The 22,786-nt window shown below is 39.3% G+C and overlaps 1 protein-coding gene across 1 annotated transcript in view; it reads left to right on the forward strand.

The window, feature by feature from the left end:
• The first annotated feature begins 617 nt into the window (after window positions 1-617).
• The window catches only part of LOC763232 (condensin complex subunit 1), a 41,006-nt gene continuing 18,837 nt past the window's right edge, over window positions 618-22,786 (forward strand). The window contains exons 1-20 of the mRNA XM_030986864.1: window positions 618-705; window positions 3,335-3,483; window positions 3,748-3,823; window positions 5,797-5,855; window positions 6,868-7,049; window positions 7,774-7,916; window positions 8,540-8,661; window positions 9,385-9,508; window positions 10,343-10,490; window positions 11,758-11,880; window positions 12,700-12,909; window positions 13,559-13,649; window positions 14,395-14,530; window positions 16,096-16,224; window positions 17,165-17,238; window positions 18,141-18,301; window positions 19,100-19,353; window positions 19,771-19,992; window positions 20,943-21,075; window positions 22,328-22,412. Coding sequence (XP_030842724.1) covers window positions 3,363-3,483; window positions 3,748-3,823; window positions 5,797-5,855; window positions 6,868-7,049; window positions 7,774-7,916; window positions 8,540-8,661; window positions 9,385-9,508; window positions 10,343-10,490; window positions 11,758-11,880; window positions 12,700-12,909; window positions 13,559-13,649; window positions 14,395-14,530; window positions 16,096-16,224; window positions 17,165-17,238; window positions 18,141-18,301; window positions 19,100-19,353; window positions 19,771-19,992; window positions 20,943-21,075; window positions 22,328-22,412 — 2,593 coding nt within the window. The 5' untranslated portion in view covers window positions 618-705; window positions 3,335-3,362. The remainder of the gene's footprint in view (window positions 706-3,334; window positions 3,484-3,747; window positions 3,824-5,796; window positions 5,856-6,867; window positions 7,050-7,773; window positions 7,917-8,539; window positions 8,662-9,384; window positions 9,509-10,342; window positions 10,491-11,757; window positions 11,881-12,699; window positions 12,910-13,558; window positions 13,650-14,394; window positions 14,531-16,095; window positions 16,225-17,164; window positions 17,239-18,140; window positions 18,302-19,099; window positions 19,354-19,770; window positions 19,993-20,942; window positions 21,076-22,327; window positions 22,413-22,786) is intronic.

Consider the following 22,786-nt stretch of genomic DNA (forward strand, 5'->3'; position numbering starts at 1 on the left):
GATTCCTGCCAAACTTAGGTCATGTATGTTGCTTGCAGAGCCGAAGAACTGATTAGATTTTGGGGTCACGAGGTCAAAGTTCAAAGGTCACAGGGCTCATTACGGTATGCAAACTTGTGACTGCAGCTCGTGATCGGTTATATATCTCAAGAACAGATTGAGGGATTCCTGCCAAACTTAGATCATGTATGTATCTTGCAGAGCCAATGAACTGAGTAGATTCTTGGGTCATGAGGTCAAAGGTCAAATGTCATGAGCTCATTATGTATGCAAAATAGCTTGTGAACGCATCCTCATTAGAACTGACAGCTGGATTACAACTCAGGACATCTTGCAGAGCCAATGAACTGAGTAGATTTTAGGGTCATGAGGTCAAAGATCAAAGGGTCATATATGTATATGAGAAATCAAGATATTCTGAGAATGGATTACAATGAACCTTGAATTTGAAAAATTTCTTCTGTTTTGGTTTGAAAACTTGCTCTATGACGGAGGCATCATTCATGCATTTTCGACTACGCGCAGTCGAAGTTCCATCTAGTTTAATTTTCAGTCCTGACGTCTGTGAGATACCATAGTCGCCTAAATACGCGCTCTGATTGGTCAATTTTCAGTCAATTTTCACAATACAATTTTCCGCGGACACTTTGAAGCCGTTGATTGAGCATCAAAAGGTGTCAGCTTTTGCCGATTTTCTTCCTGTTGGTTCGTAGATTTTCAATATTTTCTATTAAAAATTATGACCGATGTATCTTAGTATAAATTTTGAAAGGAATTAATGCTAAGGCATTGCCATAAGTAATGGTGACCGTTTTGTTTGACTGTTGGCGTTGATTTGGAGAGGGCAGCGCGCAGCGGAAGAGGCACTTGTCCGACTCGGTGTCGCAGCGCCGGGCGCTGGCGAAGGCAGGTTGTAGGCAAACGGGCGCGGCCGCGCGGCGCGGCGGGCCCTTGTTTTGTGAGTGAATTGTCTGAATTTGAAATTTGAGTCTACCATCGTGACACGTCTAATCAACTGAAAGGGCCCACGATATCGAAATGTTATGTTGATTGTTGGACTAGGCGTTGACTGATTCAGCCGAGGACGCAGGTTCGAAACTGAGTCACGTCTTTCGGATGGTGACTTTAATAAGGTCGGTCCTAGGCCTAGACCGAATTTTCCGTCTCTTTCGTTCGTTAGCCTCTTATTGGGGTAGGGTCGGCCGGCTCTCTCTTTAGAGACGGAAACCGTCTATACACATTCCCTTGATAACGCCACGGCCATTTCAGGTCGTAGCGTTTTGCCCCCAAAATCCCCCAAAAATGTCATTTTACCTCGTGCATGTTATATTGTAAATTAGGCCTAGCCCTAGGCTATAATAATTCAGTTCCACTTACCAACTTGACTGAAATAATCCGTTTAATGGTCCCTTTGAAGGAAATTATGGGTCAAAATCGACATCCATGTTGAAAATCTTGCAAGCCGTGTTAAACTCTCGCTGCCGGAGTCATACAATCTCATCCCTTCTAGTCTATGCCGAAGGCACAATGATTATGAAGGAAAAACTGTGCGCTATCTACACGTTCGTAATGGCGTTATCACAGTTTTTTTCCTTCATAATCAGATTAGGGTGTCTGAACGATTTTTCAATTTTCAATTTGGGATCGTTTTTTCACCATTTTTGTTTGATATTGGAATAAAAAATGTAATCAGAATAATACCTTTCAAATTTCAAGACTCACCGATGTTTCTATCAAAAGATACAGCCCCTCAAAAATTGTGCAATATTCATAGCATTTTGGTCAGAATGGACAGAAAAGTGGTTCACGCAGAGTTATAATTTCTGCTCAAAAGCTGCACAGCTAATGCACAGCACGATATGCAAAGTGTGGAGCAAGGGTATTTTCAAACTGTTGTAACAAATGATCCCTTGGGACTAGAGAAAAAATAAGTGCATGGATATATTCTTTACAGCTGGCCCAACTTATCCCTCGGGGGAGCAGTTCGTGAAATTGGTAAATCTCCGAGTTACCATGGAAACGATGTTTAAATCGCTGTTTTGAGCAAGATATTTTTAGAATTCCGGGGGTGGCCCCCTATGGGGAATATGGAGAAAAACCTGCTCTTTCATATGACACCACATTTATTGAGTTTCACCTTCAGGATCATTTGTTATAAAGGTTTGAATTTCTAATTTTTCATAAAACCATTGACCAATTTTGCTTGGTCGCGCAATGCATGTAGACCACATAGGGATGTGTGCAATCTCTATGGGAAAGATTTTAGCACACAACATCGGGTGCGCGATCAGACACCCTAATATTTTGCCTTCGGCGTAGACTAGAAGGGATGAGATTGATTTAGATGCGTGTGTATTGGGTTTTTACAGACGTGTATCAATCAGATATGATTATTTACGTCTGGGACCGACCTTTAAACGTCACCATCCGAAAGACGTGACTCAGTTTCGAACCTGCGTCCTCGGCTGAATCAGTTTGTAACTTCCACTTTTTAGCTGGATTACAGGCGCACGCCACAACGCCCACAACCCAATACACACACACACACACGATTTAGATGACTCCGGCAGCGATAGTTTAACACGGCTTGCAAGATTTTCAACATGGATGTCGATTTTGACCCATAATTTCCTTAAAAGGGACCATTAAACGGATTATTTCAGTCAAGTTGGTAAGTGGAACTGAATTATTATAGCCTAGGCCTAATTTACAATATAACATGCACGAGGTAAAATGACATTTTGGGGGATTTTGGGGGCAAAACGCTACGACCTGAAATGGCCGTGGCGTTATCAAGGGAATGTGTATAGACGGTTTCCGTCTCTAAAGAGAGAGCCGGCCGACCCTACCCCAATAAGAGGCTATAACGAACGAAAGAGACGGAAAATTCGGTCTAGGTCGGTCCTAGACTCTAGACGTAAATAATCATATCTGATTGATACACGTCTGTAAAAACCCAATTATAGATCTACACACACACACAGTACTGTAAACTTGACTGGGCCTGGGCCCAGGGTAAAATTTTAAAAAATAAAGTCAAGATGAAGATTAAAAATAAAATCAGGAGAGAATGTAAATTGCAATGTCTGATTCTGAATGAATCATCAAAACCCCTCATAATCATATATAATAAAGTGATCTAGATCTATCACTTAATCTTATAAGTTAACGCGATAAATTTCTTTAGATCTAACAGTTAGAGTCTACATCTAGATCTACTAGGGGTTTTGCAGCCAGCATATGTTTGATACAAATATATGAATTATTCAAGATACATGTGTTCTATATTAGTTTGCAGAATACTAAACACACTATGAATGTTTTTTTTTTCCAGAAAATATTTAAGATTTTAAAAGGTGAAGATGAGCCTAAAGGACTTTGTCGTCCCTCTTCGTCTGAAAGACCTTCAGCAGGGTACAGGGATCAACCAGTACATCGTTGAAGAGGTTTACCCACTAAGACAGGTTGCAGACAAGATTGTCGGTGAGTTATCAAGATCAAGCAAGATCTACTGTATAGGCCTACAGGTGTAAGCAGTTATTTTGCACCAATTATGCAAATCACTCATTGATCGTGAATTTTAACAACAAGCGAAAATATTGAAGGATGATTATTAAAAAGTATTTAACCGGCTTCACTGGGTAAAAGAGATGAATCGTTTTTAATTCTGAAATTGTTTTATTTGAGTTGAATAACAAAATCAAGTGATATATCAAATTCACACCTACATTTTTTTTTTTTTTTTAGGTTGTAAGTCATCCCTTCATCATGATGGATCCTTCATGATTCTGGATCATTTTGATAGCTTCTACAGTCTACTCAGGTAAATAAGATAATCACAATAATCATTTGTTTGTTTGTTTTCCCTGACTGCTAAGAAAACATGTGTATACTGGTAAGTACAATTGTCCATGGGACTAATGGCTTTAATTTCTCCCTGAGGGACAGGGAAAAAATTAATATTTATTTTTCGGGGGCTACTTTTCAAGCTTGCCTGCATGAAAATAACATTCTAAACTTTGTTTTGCATTGAACTCTATGCAAATTTACAGGGGCTCTTTTCTGATTTTCGGGGGCTCTTCTAGGCATTTCGGGGGCTAATTCGCCCCGAGCCCCCGTGTATTTTTTTCACTGCTGAGGGACTTCATGTCTTACCAAAGGGCGCTAGTGCATACCCAGGACCCAGGACCTCCCGGTTATGAGACCACTGCTCACCACTGAGCCATCGCACCTCCTTTTTACAATGTTATATTATAATTTTTCGGGGATTAACCTTAACGAGCAATAATAATAATAGTAATATAACAGTTATATTTGTAAAGGTTGGCATTGTTTCATTAAACTGTCATAAGTACAAGTTCACTGACATCCTGTTGAAACACATGTTCAATTCAACATGTCATTGGGTTGTTGGGCCTTTGCCGAACTTGAACTTACACGGTTTTGTGAAAAGCTGACCAAAACATTACATTTCTAGGCAATTTGATGATTAGAATACCTATGGTCATTTGATTCAGTTACTATGGTACTTCTCATAATGTATATGCAGACCTGTCAACCAGTACGATTTAGTCGTATTTCGTATGATTTTTAGAAGCAAATACGACAGTACTATTTTCAACAACAAAAAAAGGATTTAAAAAAAATATATATAAATATATTTTTTTTTTTAATTTTAATTTTTAGTGTGGCCATTTTCAAGGCAAGATGCCCATTCTGTCCTGTAAAGTATCCTGCAAGCATCTCACATAGGCAGTTTGGGGATATTAATTGGTTCATCGAACACACCATGCAGTCACGACGAAATCATGCATATTCAACCAATGATTAAAAAAAAAAAATCTTCCTGTATGTAGGAACTGTAAGAGGCATTGATCCGTGTTACAGTCCATGCCTATTTTTAAGAATACAACTTTTGTCAGTAAATACAACTTTTGGGATTAAAGAATACAGTTTTTGAACTCCAGAGGTTGGCAGGTCTGGTACAGGTATATGGTACACTTTCTCAACTCCACTATAGAGGATTACAACCAGTCGCCATTTACAGGCGTACATACGCTAGTCAAACACGTATAACGTTTATAGCCTAGTCTCAGGAACCCACTGCAGGATGGAGAGAAGTATTGGATATAAAAAAAAGCTTTGGTTGAGGAGGACATGATTGCCATGCTGGGGGATCGATCAAACCCACAATCTTTACAACTCAAGTCAACTGTTTAAAACGACATTTATATATTTACCTGTCTCTTGTGCGTCGGCATTCTCAATTTGACTTTTTGCTAATCGATTTGAAAGAACAGCTATTAGAGGAGGCGTTATAGCTCAGTCGGTAGAGCAATGGTCTCGTAATCCGGTGACCCGGTGTGAAACCAAGTCAATGCGCTAGTGCCCTTTGGTAAGGCATTAATCCTCATTACCAGGTCCCTCAGAGAGGACCTAAAGCCGTTGGCCGTCTGGTTGCTTACTTACAAGCATTTATGCTTTCTTAGTCAGGTAAAATAACCACCATCACCATCACATTATTATATTGGAGAAACTGGTCAAATATTTTTGTGTTTACATCATGGTGCATATATAACAAAAACAACAAAACTCTTGAAATGGTTTGTATATATATATGTATGTATTTAAACTTTGTTTGATTTCCTCTATATTTGTAACCTATTTTTTGCCAAGTGTTTCTCAGGAAAGCAGTTTTAATACTGAGAGAGTTACCCTGTTTAAATAAAACAAATAGATCAATTTTTTTGTTTGTTTAATAAGATGTCTCTCACTTTTTTTTTTCCTTTTCCACAGACAATTCTCAAGTGTTGATCAAGATGCTAAAGAGGAGGCATGGGAGATCATTTTGACAGGTTTGTACCTTCTCTCACAAAAGAGTTTCCCATTTTATGTTCCCATGTATTTTAGTCCAGTAATTTTATGTTCGAAACAAAGACACTGTGAAACTTAGAATGATGGTATACATAATTGATTATGACAAAATCTTGTGATTCAGGAGAGCTAAGGTATTTGTTTCCAGTTCATTGTGACTGTGCCATGGATCAGATGGCCGGGTAGTAGAGTCTCTGCCCGGATTCCAAGATTTGTTCCGACTTGTTTGCAATAAAAAGATCGAGCTCGATGTCTTTAATTACTGGGTGTAGCCAAAAATTTCTTTACAACAGTTAACACTTCTCCCGGGAAGCCTAACATTAAAAATATTACCAGTAAAGATAATCATAGGGAGGACTTGAGGATTTGAATTTGCTCATGGCGATAATCACTTTCCCATTCAACTTTTGATATCCTTAAGTCTTTTTTACTTCACACACATGTTTACATCTATCATACCATGGACCTATTAGGGATGGACATTCAACGTGATTCTTTCTTTGATCCTATGATAGTCACCGCCTTCTGATTATGTGCATCTTAATGAGAAGTTGAGAACATTCAACTGTTTTAACAATAACGACTGCGTAAGCATTTTCGGTCATTGACAAAGGAGCAGTTTCCCTCTCTTGGGTTGTATTTGGATGGTGTGCTCTGTAAGAGTGTGTCTTAAATAAAAACATCCCCAATGGGGAGCAGCAAAGTTGAAAAGCAGACGATTTTGGTGATATGAAATGTATTATTACTGATTCGCACACTTTCGCACTGATAATGATCCTAAGCTCAGACATCTCCTTCTCAATCCAACCAAGATACATCTTATATCAGTTGAGCAAAGCCTTTGAGACAGGCAAACCCTTGATAGATACAAAATTACAAATTGAATATCGTCAGTGGGGTATTGCAAGGGAAAAGGTGTAGCTGTTATTTGTTCCTTGATGTATTCCTAAGTCCCAATAATGTTTTAAACTCATGATATTTTTCAACACACAGCCTGTGCAAGGAATGTGGATGCGCTCACCAAGTTCATTGAGAGTCCTGACAATGACCCTAAGTTCAGACATCTCCTTCTCAACGCAACCAAGATGACCACCTACGTCCTATGTCAGCTGACCGAAGCGTTTGAGACAGAGGCTTGTAAACCCTCGACAGATACCGCTACCATGAAAGGAAGGGTATGTGATGTGTTTATTTGAGCATTTTGATGTGGTTACTCTTGACCTTATTTATCAGAAATTATCCAAGTTCACATATAATTTGTGTTGGGCCATGCAATTGTGATTCTATTGACATGTACAGCTTACCTACTCTATTTCTTGTTTCTTCATGACAGGGAAAAAATTACTTTAAACATTTCGGGGGCTACTTTTCAAGCTTGCTTGCATGAAATAACACTCTTTAACTTGTTTTGCATTGAACTCTATGCAAAATTTGGGGGCTCTTTTAAGACTTTCGAGGGCTCTTTTGATCATTTTGGGGGCTAATTTGCCCCGAGCCCCCGTGTATTTTTCCCCCTGCTTCATGATCCTTGTGGGAGAGCAAATGTTTCAATTTATGTTTTTTGCTGATCAAATAGGTTAATGCCAAACAAACATTTTACTCTAAAGTCTGATTTTTTTAGGGTTCCATGTCAGACTTTTTGTATCTTTTATATCCGAAATATGAGATTTCAATAGGCCTACTTTTTCGTAAAGACCCCCCCCCCCCCCCCCCCCCCCCCCCGCCGAAAAAAGAAAAAAGATCTATTTGAATATATTTAATTTAATTTTTGATAGTCTTCCCACAACCCTGCCAACAATGCTTGGAATTGACCAGAAGTAAAGTGAATGAACTTCTATACCACCACACCTCCAACATGTGAGGACGAAGTGTTAACTTTTCATATATTTTCTATTTCAGGGTCGAGGTAAGAAGACGGTAAAAGCAGGTGCGTGGGACTGGGACAGTGAGAAGGAGAAATCGCTGCAATGCCTCATTCAAACTCTCCAACTTGATATCTGTCGACTATGGGATCCTCCAGTAGTAGAAGAGGAATTTGTCAAGTAAGTAATACACTACTGTAAATCGAAGACGTATAGTAGTGAGTTTTCATAGGGAATTCGACACCATTCTGGTGTTAATAACTGTTTACCCAATAATAGGTGTTGTCAGTCACCAAGAGTGGACTTCACTTTTACGTCGGACAGGTCTTGTTTAGCGCATGGTGCCCTAGCCCTGGAGAGATCTTTTCAGAGACCTTTGCACACACACACATACACATTAATTTTTTGTTGTTTTACCTTCAAGCTATTGTCTTGAACCCTAGATTCCTCTCTTTTTCTGAAGTATTCTGTATGAAAACTATACAAAATAGTGTATTCCTAATTTTGCCTTGAGAGATTCCTCACTTTTGCTATGAGAGGTTGGCAGGTATGCCGTTAGAATATACAGTCAAACCTGCTTTAGTGACCACCTGTCTACAAAGACCATAATTTTTGTTTCCCTTGAAAATGGTTTCTCATTGAACATGTACTAAAGGAACCTGTACATTAAGACCACTTTTCATGTCTCCCTTGGGTCAGTCAGGTGGTCTTTGTAGTCAGGTTTCACTGTATAATAGAAAGATGAGATGACTAGCTGGAAGATGATTACAACTGTATTCATATTGTGTGTTGATAATCTACAGTCTTGTGAGCGGTTGTTGCTATAAGATGTTGGAGAACCCGTCCATCACCAGGAACCATAGCACCAGAGATGTAATCACGCAGACCTTGGGACTTCTCTTCAAAAGATACAACCATGTTCTAGGTGAGTGAGTGTTTGAGTCCTATCCATGGGGCAGTTTTAGCTACCTCGGGACTGTGTTTGGGTAGTAGTGTGAAGTTCTGAAGTCTTCTCCCCAAATAATCCCTCCATGTTCTAGGCAAGTGAACTGAACTAGGGGACCTCTCTATAGATCTATGTATTAGATAATTAACGTTCAGATCTTTGGTCTACCCTTCAAATGATAAAGCCATGGATAATGTGAGTGTCCTGCTCATAGATCTATCCATTTAGGTCTTCTCTACAAAAGGTACAATCATGTTCTAGGTGAGTGAACCAAGAGACCTCAGGGTTTTAGTCCTATCCATTGGGATGTGGTTCTGGGAAATGATTCTACTATTACCAGGTGCTCCTGTTGAGCACCAAGTTGTAATGTTTGTGAGAGGGATTGATGAACTTTAACAAGCAGGGGATTGTTTTAAATCCTTTATCAAGCTTTCTTCTCTTTTATGTTTTCGGGTTGTCCGTCCATCCGTCCGTACGTCCCGCTCTCGTGATCGCGAAGAACCAATTGATGGATTCGTGCCAAACTTGGATCATGCATGCATCTGGCAGAGCTAATGAGCTGATTAGATTTGGGGTCACAAGGTCAAAGGTCAAAAGTCACAGGGTTCATTATGTATGTAAAAACATATATGTATGTAAAAAAATGCATGGACTCAAGCGTGCAGGTTATGTTTACCCTCTCTTCTGTTCTTCATTATGCAGGTGGGACCTTGAAGATGTTACAGCTGGTGCAGCACTTTGAGCACCTACCCGGACCCCTGGCCCAAACAGTACAGACCATTGCTATCCAGTACGGTGTTAAGAGTGTCGTCAATGAAATCATGAGGTAGGTACATGCACATTCACATAATGCTAAAAGGGCGAGGACCCAAATTCTAGACGAGCTTTTGGGTGGGGTGACAATCGCTCAAGTTGGTGTTCTGCCCAACATCCAAGCCCCTCCAGTGTAAATGCTCTATTCAGTATTTTTTGTGCCCTTTCCAGTTCTTCCTATTTGTGCTGTAATATAGGAATGTGCCCTACAGAAAAGTGGCCTTGCCCTAAAAGCACTGAAATTTAAGGCCTGCTGTCAGTATCTTGTGGAAATTCTTTTACCACCCGAGGTTAAGTGAATTTCGCACCTCTAGTCTTACATATATTCTGATAAGAAATATGAGATTTCAAACCCACGTATGAAAAAAAGGAAGAGAAGAAAAAAAAGATGTACTACATGTACACACTGACATTGCAAAAAACAGAAGTGTCCTTATATGAATAACAAACATTTCACAATTTTCACACATAATTGTACCTCTTTTCATATATTTGTATTTGTAAGCGCTATGGTACTTATTGTTTTTAGTGCTCCTAAATATTCGATATTATTATTATTATTATTAGCAATGATTCCAAATTTGAGATATCGTTGTTGTTTTTTGCAGCCATATATAATTAGATGCTCTGTGTGCAAATTTGTACAAATATGTTCTCACTAATTAGCAAAAACTTATGAAAGTTTGTTCTAGTAAACATTTCTTTTGATCTCTCTTGTTTATATTTGAATTGTGTATGCAAGTGGAAGAGATAAGCTTTCTTAGAATGTTACCTATTTTTGTTTTTAGGGGTAGTATAAAGCATTTTGAAAAAATTATAACACTTGTTACCTCTCTGTATTTGACAGGGAAATCGGTAGCATAGACTCACACGATCTGACCAGGGACAACAGTGGGACTCGTTCTTATGCCAGCTTTCTGGTTGAGATGGCTGAACGGGTTCCAGATGCCATGCTACCTTGCATCAGTCTTATTCTGTGTCATCTAGATGGAGAGGTAAGTTATTTAAACAAGACAATTATGGTCAGCATCCAGGAATGAAGTTCTTTTTCTCTCTCACTCTTTTTCTCTCTCTCTCTCTCTCTCTCTCTCTTTCCCCTTTTTCTTTCTCTTTATTTGTCTCTATCTCTATCTTATTCTATCTTTTCTCTCTCCCTCACTCTGTCCCTCTCTCTCTCTCTCCCCTTTATCTTTCTAGCTCTCACTTGTTCCTCTTTCTACCTCTCTCTTGTTCTATCAATTTCTCTCTCTCTCTCTCTGTATATCACTTTCTCCTTTCCCTCTTCTACTTACTCTTGGTTTCTCTCTTTCTACCTCTCTCTCTCTCTTTCTCTCTCTCTCTATTTATATATATATCTCCCTCAATCTCTCCCTCTCTGTCTGTACTTGTTTTTCCTCCTTGACTTCCCTTTTTAATACCACTGGCCTATTGCCAGCTGGCTGTTGTTCAACGTCTGTTCGGATCATTCTGTAGACCATGTATTAGGCAAGCCCTGTTTCATAACACTTATTATCAATAACATGATACGATAATTGTTGTAAACCACTGAAATCCTTACAATTGATTGGCCATGAGCAGATTTTTTCATAGATCTTTGACACTTGTTTTCCATACAAGTTGCAGTGGTACAGAGGGCCCACGCTACACGATCCAAGAAGTATCCTCTTTATTTTTTTAATATTTTGTGTAACTTTTTTATACAAGTCTCCATATTTCAACTCTTCATCAATTTGAGGCGACGTTTTTTTTTTTTTTAATCTCTGAGAGATTCAGATGAGGAATTTTGCGAACAAAACATAATAGATTAAAGATAAAGTTGAGTTCTGGTCATGTGATTGCATTGTGAAAGAAACGGTGTGGAATCTATCAGAAAAGGTTGATCATCTAGTATATAAGTATTTGTGTGTATTGCAAGGTTCTGGAATCATCAAAATGATAAGAAATTTGGCCAAATCTTGTCAAAGTTACAAGAACTGTACACAGAATGATGTATATGGGACTACACGAACAAATGGCGAAAAAAATCCTACCTGGATTTTTACGATGTTTCATGTCATATTTAGAATATGAAGGCATTTGAAGAGCCATGCTTTTCAGGGAACATGTTTAATCTGATGTTCTTCCACCCTTGCACAATAACAATGATAACGCTCACAAATTATTTTTCACCTCTTCCCAGAACTCAACCTTCTCTTTAAAATAATTGATATTATTGATGCAACATTATGTTACAAATGATCATACTTGAACCTTTTGTGGCAGTCCTACACCATGCGGAACGGAGTGCTAGGAGTCATAGGTGAGATTGTTATCAAAGTCCTGAGCAAGGAACAGCTGGATAAGAAGGCTAAGACTGCCAGAGATCAACTACTGGACAAACTTGAGGTAAGGAAATTCATATGTAATTTAGTTCTTGGGTTTGTACATCTTTCCTGGCTGTTTGGAAATAATCCTGCCATATTGTAGAGTGAGACCCAGAATCAACTGGGAAGAGAATGTCAAGAACTGGAGTGGACTAAAACTGCAAGAGTGCACCATAATGGCAGAAGATAGAGTGAAATGGAGAGATGTTGCAATCAACCACCGAACTGGGAGAAGATACCTAGACAGATAGATAGATTGTATGGTATTTGGAAACACTGAATAAACATTGATATGTATCTAAAACTTTCATGTGATGATGCTGCCAGGACACAAATGCTGAGCCTAAATCCCCTAAGCAGAATTTTGTCATAATCTGTAACTCATTGCTTTTATTGGACACAAGGCCAAGCGTATTTACATGTTCCTCTTTTTAAGATGAGAAGTCAACCCATCTGACAGTGTGAAAGTGTTCACTGAATCTCTGACACTGAACAGAACAAAAATCCACGCTGTTATTATTATCCAGGGGGGTGTTTCACAAAGATCCTAAGTCGAACTGAACTCTAAGTTAGACTTAAAAAATTATACAGAGCCACTAAAATATACTCAAAAGCGAGAATTCAAGTATTTTAGACTTTTTATAAATTCCACAAGAACATGAAATCTCCTTGATGATGGAAAATATGAATGATTTGAATCAACATTTTATGCCTTTTAGAAAAACTTTTACAAAATATTTTCATAGATGCTAACGGCTTTCCATAATTGTTAAGTCCAACTTAGAGATAAGTTCAACCTAGGATCTTTGTGAAACACCCCCCTGGTATTCCTTCACCGTAGGACCACATCCATGATGTCAACGCTTTCAGCCGTAGTCGTGCCCTGCAGGTCTGGCTTCACCTGTGCCGTGAGCGCGCCATTCCCCTGTCCCGACAGCACACCGTCATGGAGCTCACCATCGGCCGTCTCAGGGACAAGTCTAGCATCGTGCGCAAGGGAGCCGTCCAGCTCATTTCGGCCTTCCTCACCAGCAACCCTTTCGCAGCCAAGGTGAGAACGAAGATAATCATGGAGTCTATTGACAGTGGTTTGTGTGCTTGTAATACAGGCAGGGTGGTATCTTAATGGTGGTGAGGCGTGATGGCTTAGTGGTAGAGCAGTGGTCTCGTAACCGGGAGGTCCCAGGTTAAAAAATGATTTGATGCCCTAGTGCCCTTTAGCATTGATCCTCATTACCAAGTCCTTCAGAGAGGACTTTATAAGCTGTCCATACAAGCTATCCATAGCTGTCCATACCCTGGTTGCTTACTTTCAAGCAAACACCTGCTTTCTCAGCAGTCGGACAAAAGAAACAAACCACCAACCAATGGTGGATGGTCCAATTTCTTTACTCTCCTGCCCTGGGATATGCCCTTATCGAACAACCTATTGAGATCACCATGTAATGTATAACATCTGGGGGGTCTTGCGTAAACGATTAGGGTCGTGAGGTCAAAGCTCAAAGGGTCATACATGTATACAATAAATAGCTTGTAATCAACGATATTCTGAGAACCTGTTTATGGATTACAATCAAACTTGAATTTGAAACATTGCTTCTGTTCTGGTTATATACAATTGCTCTATGGCGGAGGCATCATTGTCGACTGCGTGCAGTGGAACATCCATCTAGTTTATTTGTTTGTTTGTTTGTATGTAGCTATCTGCAGAGGCGTTACAGGTCAACTTGGAGAAAGAACAAGAGAAGCTGAAAGCAATGATGCCTGATGAGCCAGAGACAGTTGCTAATGGTAAGTAATTCAATACAATACCACAGGGACTGTGAAATTTACTAATTTCCCTTCCCTTTTACCATCCCCAGTATCTCATAGACTGTCATTCTATGTCTCTCTCTCTCTCTTTCTTTTACTCTCTCTCTCTCTCTCTTTCTCTCTTTTTATCTCTTTCTCTTGCTTTCTCTGTCTCTCTCTGTCTCTCTCTCTCTCTTTCTCTCTTTCTCTTGCTTTCTCTGTCTCTCTTTCTCCCCCCCCCCCCTTCCTCCCCCTTTCTCCTCCCCTCCTCCTCCTCTCCCTCCTCCCGCTATGTGTGTCTCCCAATCTCCCCCTCTCATTGTCTCTCTCCCCCTACTTCCCTCTTTCTTCCTGTCCACTCTCGCCCTCTCCTTTTCTCTCTTTCTCTTGCTTTCTCTGTCTCTCTTTCTCCCCCCCCCCCCCTTCCTCCCCCTTTCTCCTCCCCTCCTCCTCCTCTCCCTCCTCCCCCTCCTCCCGCTATGTGTGCCTCCCAATCTCCCCCTCTCATTGTCTCTCTCCCCCTACTCCCCTCTTTCTCCCTGTCCACTCTCACTCTCTTCCTACGTCACCCCTTCTCCTTGTGTATCTTCCAGCTTGATATTATCTTTGAAATATATCAAACTGACGTAAAAATGACTCCCCCCCCCCCCCCCCATCAAAGAAAGTAAAGATACATACAAAAGTAGCGAAAATAGAACATAAAACCTAAACATCTTTCATGTGGTGTCTTACATTGTCCTTGTAGATGTGAGCCGTAATCCTGTGGATAACTGGACAGCGATGGAGCCCGAGATCAAGACTACCATCCGAAAGATCTTGGAGGAGGAGTCAGAGGATGAGGAGAGTTTGATCCAGATACCGGAAGATGCATCTCCATTGGAGTAAGTCTCTTAAATCCCCACTGTACTACTTGTAGCTACTTGCTCCCTCTATGGAGAAAACTTCCCCAATCGGTGCCTAAAGGTTTATAATAATCATTCCAGCAGGAGCTAAGTCCAGAATTTTGTTTCAGAATCTGAGACAAAGTTACTGGATCCCTTTAAAACAATGAGTTCAATTATTATAATTACCAGCAGGGCCCCGTCTAATTACAAAGAGTTGATATCAATAGCAACTATGTACATAAGAGATAGGAGATTGCAAACTTGTGATGATAGATTTGAGGACTTGCGATTGATTTGGGGTCTAGGCAATTGCAGTAATGAAAACAATTTTTTTTTAAATGTATTTATTTATTCATTTGTTTTATTTCAACAAGGTAACTCTCTCAGTATTCAAACTGCTTTCCTGAGAGGCCCCGTTCAGTTATAGGTTACAAATATACAGAGAAAACTGAAGATCTCTCTCTCTCTCCCTCTCTGTTTCTCTCTCTCTCTCTCTTCCTCTCTCTCTCTCTCTTCCTCTCTCTCTCTCTCTCTCTCTTCCTCTCTCTCTCTTGCTCTCTTCCTCTCTCTCTCTCCTCATGCCATAATCATAGACTGTGGTGATCAAGCTGTTCCTCAACTCGATGTCTCTAGCATTCTCAAAAAAATCTAATTGATATATAACTGGTTTGTGATAGAAGTCACAAGGTCCGGTTTTTATTTTGGAATCACCTTTAAGTTTTTTGCATGACATCTAAATTATTTGTGCAGATTGGGATAGATCATTATTCACTATCCCCAACTAATCTTCATCAATGACACAATATCTGTAGCTTTTTTGAAGTCTTTGTCTGTAATTTGTTGGCAAAATGTGACTCAATTTGCATAAGAGTGTGTGACATTAATCAAGTTTTGCACAAAATAAGCAAGTTCACGGTTGTAGTCTGAGCATGAGCAGATAATGGTCATTGCAGAACAAATTGTGAAATGCACGTAGACAAAGCACTGGATACGTGCTCAAGAAAGTTATGTAATCATTATTCATTCATGCACAAGTAGTGCACGTCCATGATACACTGGTGGAAGTATTCTTTGAAAAGGGGAAACAGAGGCTATTTATGTAGCACCTCCATCGCTGTAGGAGTGATTATTTCAAAATGTACAAAGTGGGACCTCTTCATGTTTTGAAGATCTGTGGATATTTGGGTTCATTGCAGCCATGTGCTAACCGTGAGCTGGTCTATTAGCGGCACTTATTCAAGTGTTAGTTTGTGCTCGTTAGACAGGTGACCCTTCTGTGCGGGCATTTGTCATTGTTTTTATACCGGTGTGTTGGCTCAGTCAGTAGAGCGTCCGCCTCACAACCGGGAGGTTGTGGGTTCGAACCCCGGCCGCGTCATACCAAAAGACGTTAAAAGACGGTAGTTGCTGCTAACTTGTTTGGCGTTCAACAATAAGGGATAGAGCAACGTCGACCTGGCGCTGCTCAGCGGCTGCCGGACTCAGGATCAACTGGGCAAAAAGAATTTCCATTTGGAGTGGACTTTAAAAGATTATTATTATTATTATTATTTTATTTTCAGTACTATTGATGAGATGATTGAACTCCTTGACAAGTCCCAGCACACCAAGGCAATCACGTTGCTCCAATCTGCCCAGAGCTGCTGGCCTGATCATCAAGCGTTCATCCCCCTCTCTTCAGAGGAACCCAGGTAAGTCTGTCAGTGGAAAAAATACACGGGGGCTCTGGGCGAATTTGCCCCCAAAATGCCCAAAAGAGCCCCCGAATATCAGTTCAATGCAAAACAAATTTTAGAATGTTTTATTCATGCAGGCAAGCTTGAAAAGTTGCCCCCGAAAATAAATATTAATATTTTCCTTGAAGTTTGTTCATTATTGATTGTGTGATGAACCTTGTTGTATTCATGTCCCCAGAGAGTAGAGATGGTGCACATTGTGCGTGAATGAATCCGATGACCGTGGTAATAATATCTGTAAAGCGCTTAGAGAAGGTATTCCGTATTAATCGCTATATAAATCCAGATTATTATAATTGTTATACAATGCAGCATAATTTGTTTGGAACGGGTGCAGCTTCTTTGTGGCAGGATGTACATATGCATTTGTGATGGGTTAAATTGGACACCTGTTCGATAAATGATGTCAGTTTTCAGGCCTTTTAAAGCTAATAGGTTAAGAAAAACATCTTGTCCCTTTGTCTGTTTGTTCGTTTGTTTTTCTCCTTTGTTTTTGTTGTTGTTTGTTTTCTTTTTTTCTGTTTTATTATGTTAGCATGATTAGTTTTACTGATCCCTTCACATTGTATCTGAAGTTTTGTCTTTATTCTTGTGGTCTATCAATGATGTTTTAGGATTGTTTTCTGAAGATTGTTGTCAGTTCTGTTTGTATGTTTTGTTCGTTTATTGCCTCTTCATTGTAGTTTGTTTTAATCTGTTTATCACATAGCCATTCTGCGTGTTCATCTGCCATACTGTACCTTACTGATTGCAGGGCCCTCAGGGAGAACAGTATGAATACTGATGAGGCTACCCTGGGTAAACAAGACATATTATTATTATTATTATTATTATTATTATTATTATTATTATTATTATTATATCTTATTACATCTTAATCTTTTGCTCCCCATAGATCTGATGACGAGGATGAAGAGCTTTCTTCTGATGGGAAGGATCTCCTACAGATGCTCAAGGCTATCTACCTTGGTAAGAATTATACAAACTTTCTAACATATTATGTAACTTACGTAACAAAGTAATTACTTTTTGTTTTGCCCGTTTATTTTTGCTTTATTCCTATGAGATAATTTCGCATATGCTGCGGTGAAATTAGATTTTAAATAAAATTGTTCTTTGGGTAATCGATACTCTTTTTCTTTCTTTTTTCTCATGGCTCTTTTCTCTGTAATTTTTAAAGAATTTTCAAACTAAAATCACTCACCATGCCCTCTCTTATTCTGCGATAAATTATGATGAGCAGGCAACAAATATTACAAATCAGTTTATGACCACAGGTCTAAATAATGTGTCCACCTCTCACCTGCCTCTCAACCCACTATAGACCAAAGATGACTACCAGTCGCTTTGATCCAGACCTGCCAACCAGTACGATTTAGTCATATTTCGTACGATTTTTAGAAGCAAATACGACAGTACGATTTTCCTCAATAAAATATGATTTTTCAAATTACTTTTTTTTTCAAAGATTTTTTGGGGTTTACTTTGTGTGTGTGTCTGCCATTTTCAATGGCAAAATGCCCATTCTGTCCTGTAAAGTGTCGTACAAGCATCTCACACCAGCAATTTGGGGATGTTCATTTGGTTCATCGAACACAACAGTCATGATGAAATCATGCATATTCAACCAATGATCCATTAAAAAAAATTCTTCCGCGTAACATCCGTGTTCATTTTTAAGAATACAGCTTTTGTCAGTAAAATACAACTTTTGGGATCAAAGTATACAGATTTTGAACTCCAAGAGGTTAGCAGGTCTGTTGATCGTATCGGGTATCTTCAAATTTATCTACCTGAATTAAAGAAATTAGATGAATGGCTCTTTGAGGCTTGAGCATTAAAACTGTGTGACTGTGTGTTTGATTTTGTAGGTACAACATCGTCGACCCCTGTACCTGATGGCTACAACCCCGCTGACCTGGTCAAGATGGGTGAGGATGGAGAACCAGAGGTCAAGATGACCGAGGTTGAGGATGATAACCCAGTGGTCAACGAGCTCAGCAAACAACAGATCCTTGTCCAGTACCTATCTGTGAGTAAACTCTCAAGATCTGATCAAACTAAAAGCTTTCATGACTTGAAACTTTTGTTAATTGTAAAATGTAACCTGCTAGCAAGTGTAGCAAGGTTCTGGAATCATCAAAATGATAAGAAATTTGGCCCAGTCTTGGTAAAGTTACAAGCACTGTACACAGAAAGATTTATATGGGACTACGCACACGTGCGCGACACGTGCATTATATCTATCACATCCAAATAGATATAATAATTTACCAAATATATCAATTAGTAAGCGGTTTCTCTGCAAAATTTGTATGATCACGTATTAGTCAAAACATATTCTTTCACATGATTGGTAGTAAGAGCTTCCATTTCATTTTTTGAGAGGGGGGGCGTTTCCAAACTGGTCTTTACCTTTAATAAATTCTAACAAATGCATATGGATGACTATATTCCATTACAGCCTGAGAGAAGCAGAAGCAGATGATAACATGGAATTTAGTTATCTTAATTTTTATCAGATTTCATTTCCAAGAACACAAAGAAATACAACTGTAACAAAGAATAAAAGATAACCAAATTCATTCTGGATTTAAGTAGTACAGTCAAACCTGCTTTAGTGACCACCTGTCTACAAAGACCACATTTCTTGTTTCCCTTGGAAATGGTTTCTTGTTGAAACATGTACTAAAGGAACCTGTCTACAAAGACCACTTTTTGTGTTTCCTTTGGGCGGTCGCTATACACAGGTTTGACTGTATATTCCTCATTTAAGTAACCCTAAAAAAAATAGTAGTACGGGTATGTGTTTTCTTCCTGCTCTCTACAGGATTGTGTCAAGTTTGCCGGTATGGTGAAGATGTGTGTCCCGACCGTCTGTGAGCTTCTATCGTCCAAGCAGACCACCGACATCCTTGAAGCGGTCAGCTTCTTCGTCACTGCCCATGAGTTTGGGGTGTCCAATGCAGCGGACGGTGTCCTGCGCATGATGGGGCTCATCTGGTCCAAGGAACAGTCTGTCAAGGACGCGGTGGTGACCGCTTACAAGAGACTCTACCTCAACCCCAATGGAAAGACCGTCAGGTAAGGATGATAGATAAGGTTTACCTGTATGGTCACCCAAAGCCTATTCCTGCTCAAAAGAATTTAAATTAAAGCCTATCTGCACCAGATTGGCCAGGAGGGATTAGACCTCCCTGCATGGTCAATGACAGGTAGTTATCTCATCAAATCAGCTCTCAATTAACATAAGAAAAAGAGGATCATGGGGGACCAACGGGCACTGATTAGGCATTGAGGGAGCAACTAGCTACAAGTAGTACAGGGGGGCTGTAATTAATGTGTTTTTCATGGTTTGTAGATAAATTCTGAAGCTTTTTCATTTAGATTTTGGTTTTAAGAAGAGATAACATCACATTTATTCTATGTTTATAGTAAACTCTCATTCTATATAAAAGATTTATACTACTTCTAAGTTTTCATTTTGTTTTAATATGACAGAGCAAGAAGTCTGGCTGTCGTGCGTAACCTGCTGCAGCTGACCTGCGGGGCAAGCCTCGGGGAGCTGACCTCGTTGGAGGAGATGGTGGCTGAGTTCACCAAGAATGGGGAATTCCCCTCCCAGACCACTCAGATCCTATGGGAGTTCTTTACCATGAAGCATCCAGAGACCACGCCCGCTGAGAGCAGGGCAGCGCTTCAGCTGCTCGGAATGGCCGCTCGGTATGTTGGTTTCAGAAGTGTGGCCACAAAAGGGCAAATATAATACCTCCATCTACTTTTTGCAAATTCCACCTAGTTTGTGCTCAATGCTGTGAAGCATTCATGAATATCGCCCACATGCAAAATTTGTGAAAGTTTTTAGTTTTACCATTTTCATTTAAACACGGAAGGAGCCTTACGTTACCAGGCAAGAAGGTGGGTATCACTTTGACCATACCGTTCAAAATCAGTCGTTCTTCCATAAGTGACTCAGAGAGTCCATATTATTAATCAGTGTTTCACATCTTTGCCTATCAACAATGACCCAGAATATTAACATCTTGTTCCCATTGACTCAGTAATTTGTGTTCTCTTTGTGCTTATTTTCCTAAGTATTCAACACTATATTTATTTGAGGGTAATATACAGTCAAACCTGCTTTAGCAACCACCTTTCTACAGAGACCACATCGTTTTGTTCCCCTTGAACCTGGTTTATCATTGAAATCTGTACATGAATAGCACCACTTTCCTATAAAGAACACTCTTCAGGTCCACCTTGAGCAGCTTTATATACAGAGTTCACTGCATTTCTTTTTTATCAATTTTGCTTCTGTATTTTGTTTTTAATTACTCAACGGTACATATTTGTGTGAAAGTTCTTCATATTTTTCTGTCTTTTTCCCCTTTTACCAATATTTTTTTCACTCCATATTTGTATTATTATGTATCCTTTGAGGGTAGTCATACTATCAAGCTTTGCTTACTTTGTCAACCCTCCTGTTTGATGCTTTCGATTAGTTACAGCCAGCCTTACTTTATTCTACATATATTCTTTTGTCATATGTAAATTTGCAATGTTTGTTTGTTACATATTTGTAAAAATGCAAAAGAAAAAAAAAATCAAATAGAAATGATTAAATCAAAATAAATCAAAATCAAATTTATATTTCTTTGTATTCTCTTCCTCAGTGCTGATCCTGGCATTATTCACAGCAATGTTGAGGTGCTGGTGTCCGAGGGTTTGGGAGAACGAGGGACGAAAGACTTTATCCTTGCCAAGGATACGTGCCTTGCTCTACTCAAACTGGTTGGCAGTGAAAAGGTATGTACAGCTTTCGCTTAAAGTTAAAAGACCAGTTTTGGAAATGACCCCCTCTCAAAAAATGAAATGAAAGCTGTTATTACCAATCATGTGAAAGAATGTGTTTTGACTAATATGATACAAATTTTGCAGAGAAGCCGCCTACTAATTGATATATTTGGTAAATCTATTTGGACCTGATAGATATCGCGCACGTGTTGCGTAGTCCCATATACATCTTTCTGTGTACAGTGCTTGTAACTTACAAAGGCTGGGCCAAAATTATTTTGATGATTTCTGAACCTTGTATTACACGCCAATACTTATATGCTAGAGGATCAACATTTTCTGATCGATTCCACAACATTTCTTTCACAATGCAATCGCATGACCATAACTGATCTTTATCTTTAATGGAATCACTCTCTGCATGTGCAAGTCTGATTAAGTAGTTCCATTCTGGCAGCAGTCAGGGAAAATAATCATATGATGGGAAGGGGGAGGGGTAGGGTCTATTGAAACTTTTCTGTGTGAGATGACACAGAAAATTGCCTGTTTGGTCTTTTTATATGTAATAATAATAATAATAATACAGCATTTATTATGCGACATCGATCTAATCAACTATTCTGAGGCGCAGAGGGATAGAATTAGAACGGAATACATAGAGAAATGAGAAGGGGGGGGGGAACTGTGCTTTAACCTGAAGGCCCCATTAGTCTTCAATCCTCATAGTGTTATCAGCCCATGTCCTGCAAGAACCACTTTAAAAAATACTCTCATATTTTAAAGGTTTGGGAGTGATCATAAAAACCTAGAGAGACAAAAATCTAAAAATTGTTATAGTTCAAAAACAATTAAAGGTTTTAGATTTATAACTACATGTAATAGTACTTGAAACGCAGCGTGTGTAACAGCTGTACTGCTAAAGCCAGGGTAATTATGCTGCATTATTGTAGAGCGCTTAAAGACTTCTGACAAAGTAAGTGTTAGGCGCTATATAAGTACTGTAATTATTATTAGTCATTAAAGTTTGAGGTAGAGAAAACTGCTTGTACTACTTTCATGTAAGATTGCTTGTGAGTTGTGACACATATTGTCTTGGAGCTGGAGTTCTTTACATGAAAATATACATTATTTATAATTTTGTAATCTCTGCGCCAGCAACCAAAACTGTGAAAGAAATCTTGTAGAATATCTTGAATAACAAATCTTGTAGAATATCTCGAATAACCTGACTTTTCATTTTCATCAACAAAAATTTCCATTCCAGCCCAAAGTTTTGAGCGGTAAGGAGCAGTACAGGTTGGCCAGCACGCATGAGATCTTCAGTAGACTTGGGGATATCCTTGTTCAGGGTAAGTCAGTGTGAATCTTGAACCTTGATGAGATAATCTCTGAAGCAGCTCATTTTCCAAGCTAAACTGGGATGGGATGAGTTGTGATAGCAGGTTATGATGCGCAAACAACAACAGAAAGGTGGCAATTTTCTGTAACACGCCGATCACACGCGGAAACTGGTAGAAAATACTCATCACACCATTCGTTGCGTTGCGGTTCTTTTTATTTCAGGTGCAAAGTGAACAAAGCTAAAGTAAGCTAAAGTAAGCTAAAGCTAAAGCTAAAGCCCTGGCAATCTGGCCTAGAGGACTGTTTCCTCTCGTTCCTGCTTCTTACATGTTGATTGTAATTTGTCAACACCTATATAATGACATGTTACACCAAAAGCTTG

This window comes from Strongylocentrotus purpuratus, unplaced genomic scaffold (genome assembly GCF_000002235.5).
Source record: "Strongylocentrotus purpuratus isolate Spur 01 unplaced genomic scaffold, Spur_5.0 spur5_scaffold_16, whole genome shotgun sequence".
Lineage (NCBI taxonomy): Eukaryota > Metazoa > Echinodermata > Echinoidea > Camarodonta > Strongylocentrotidae > Strongylocentrotus > Strongylocentrotus purpuratus.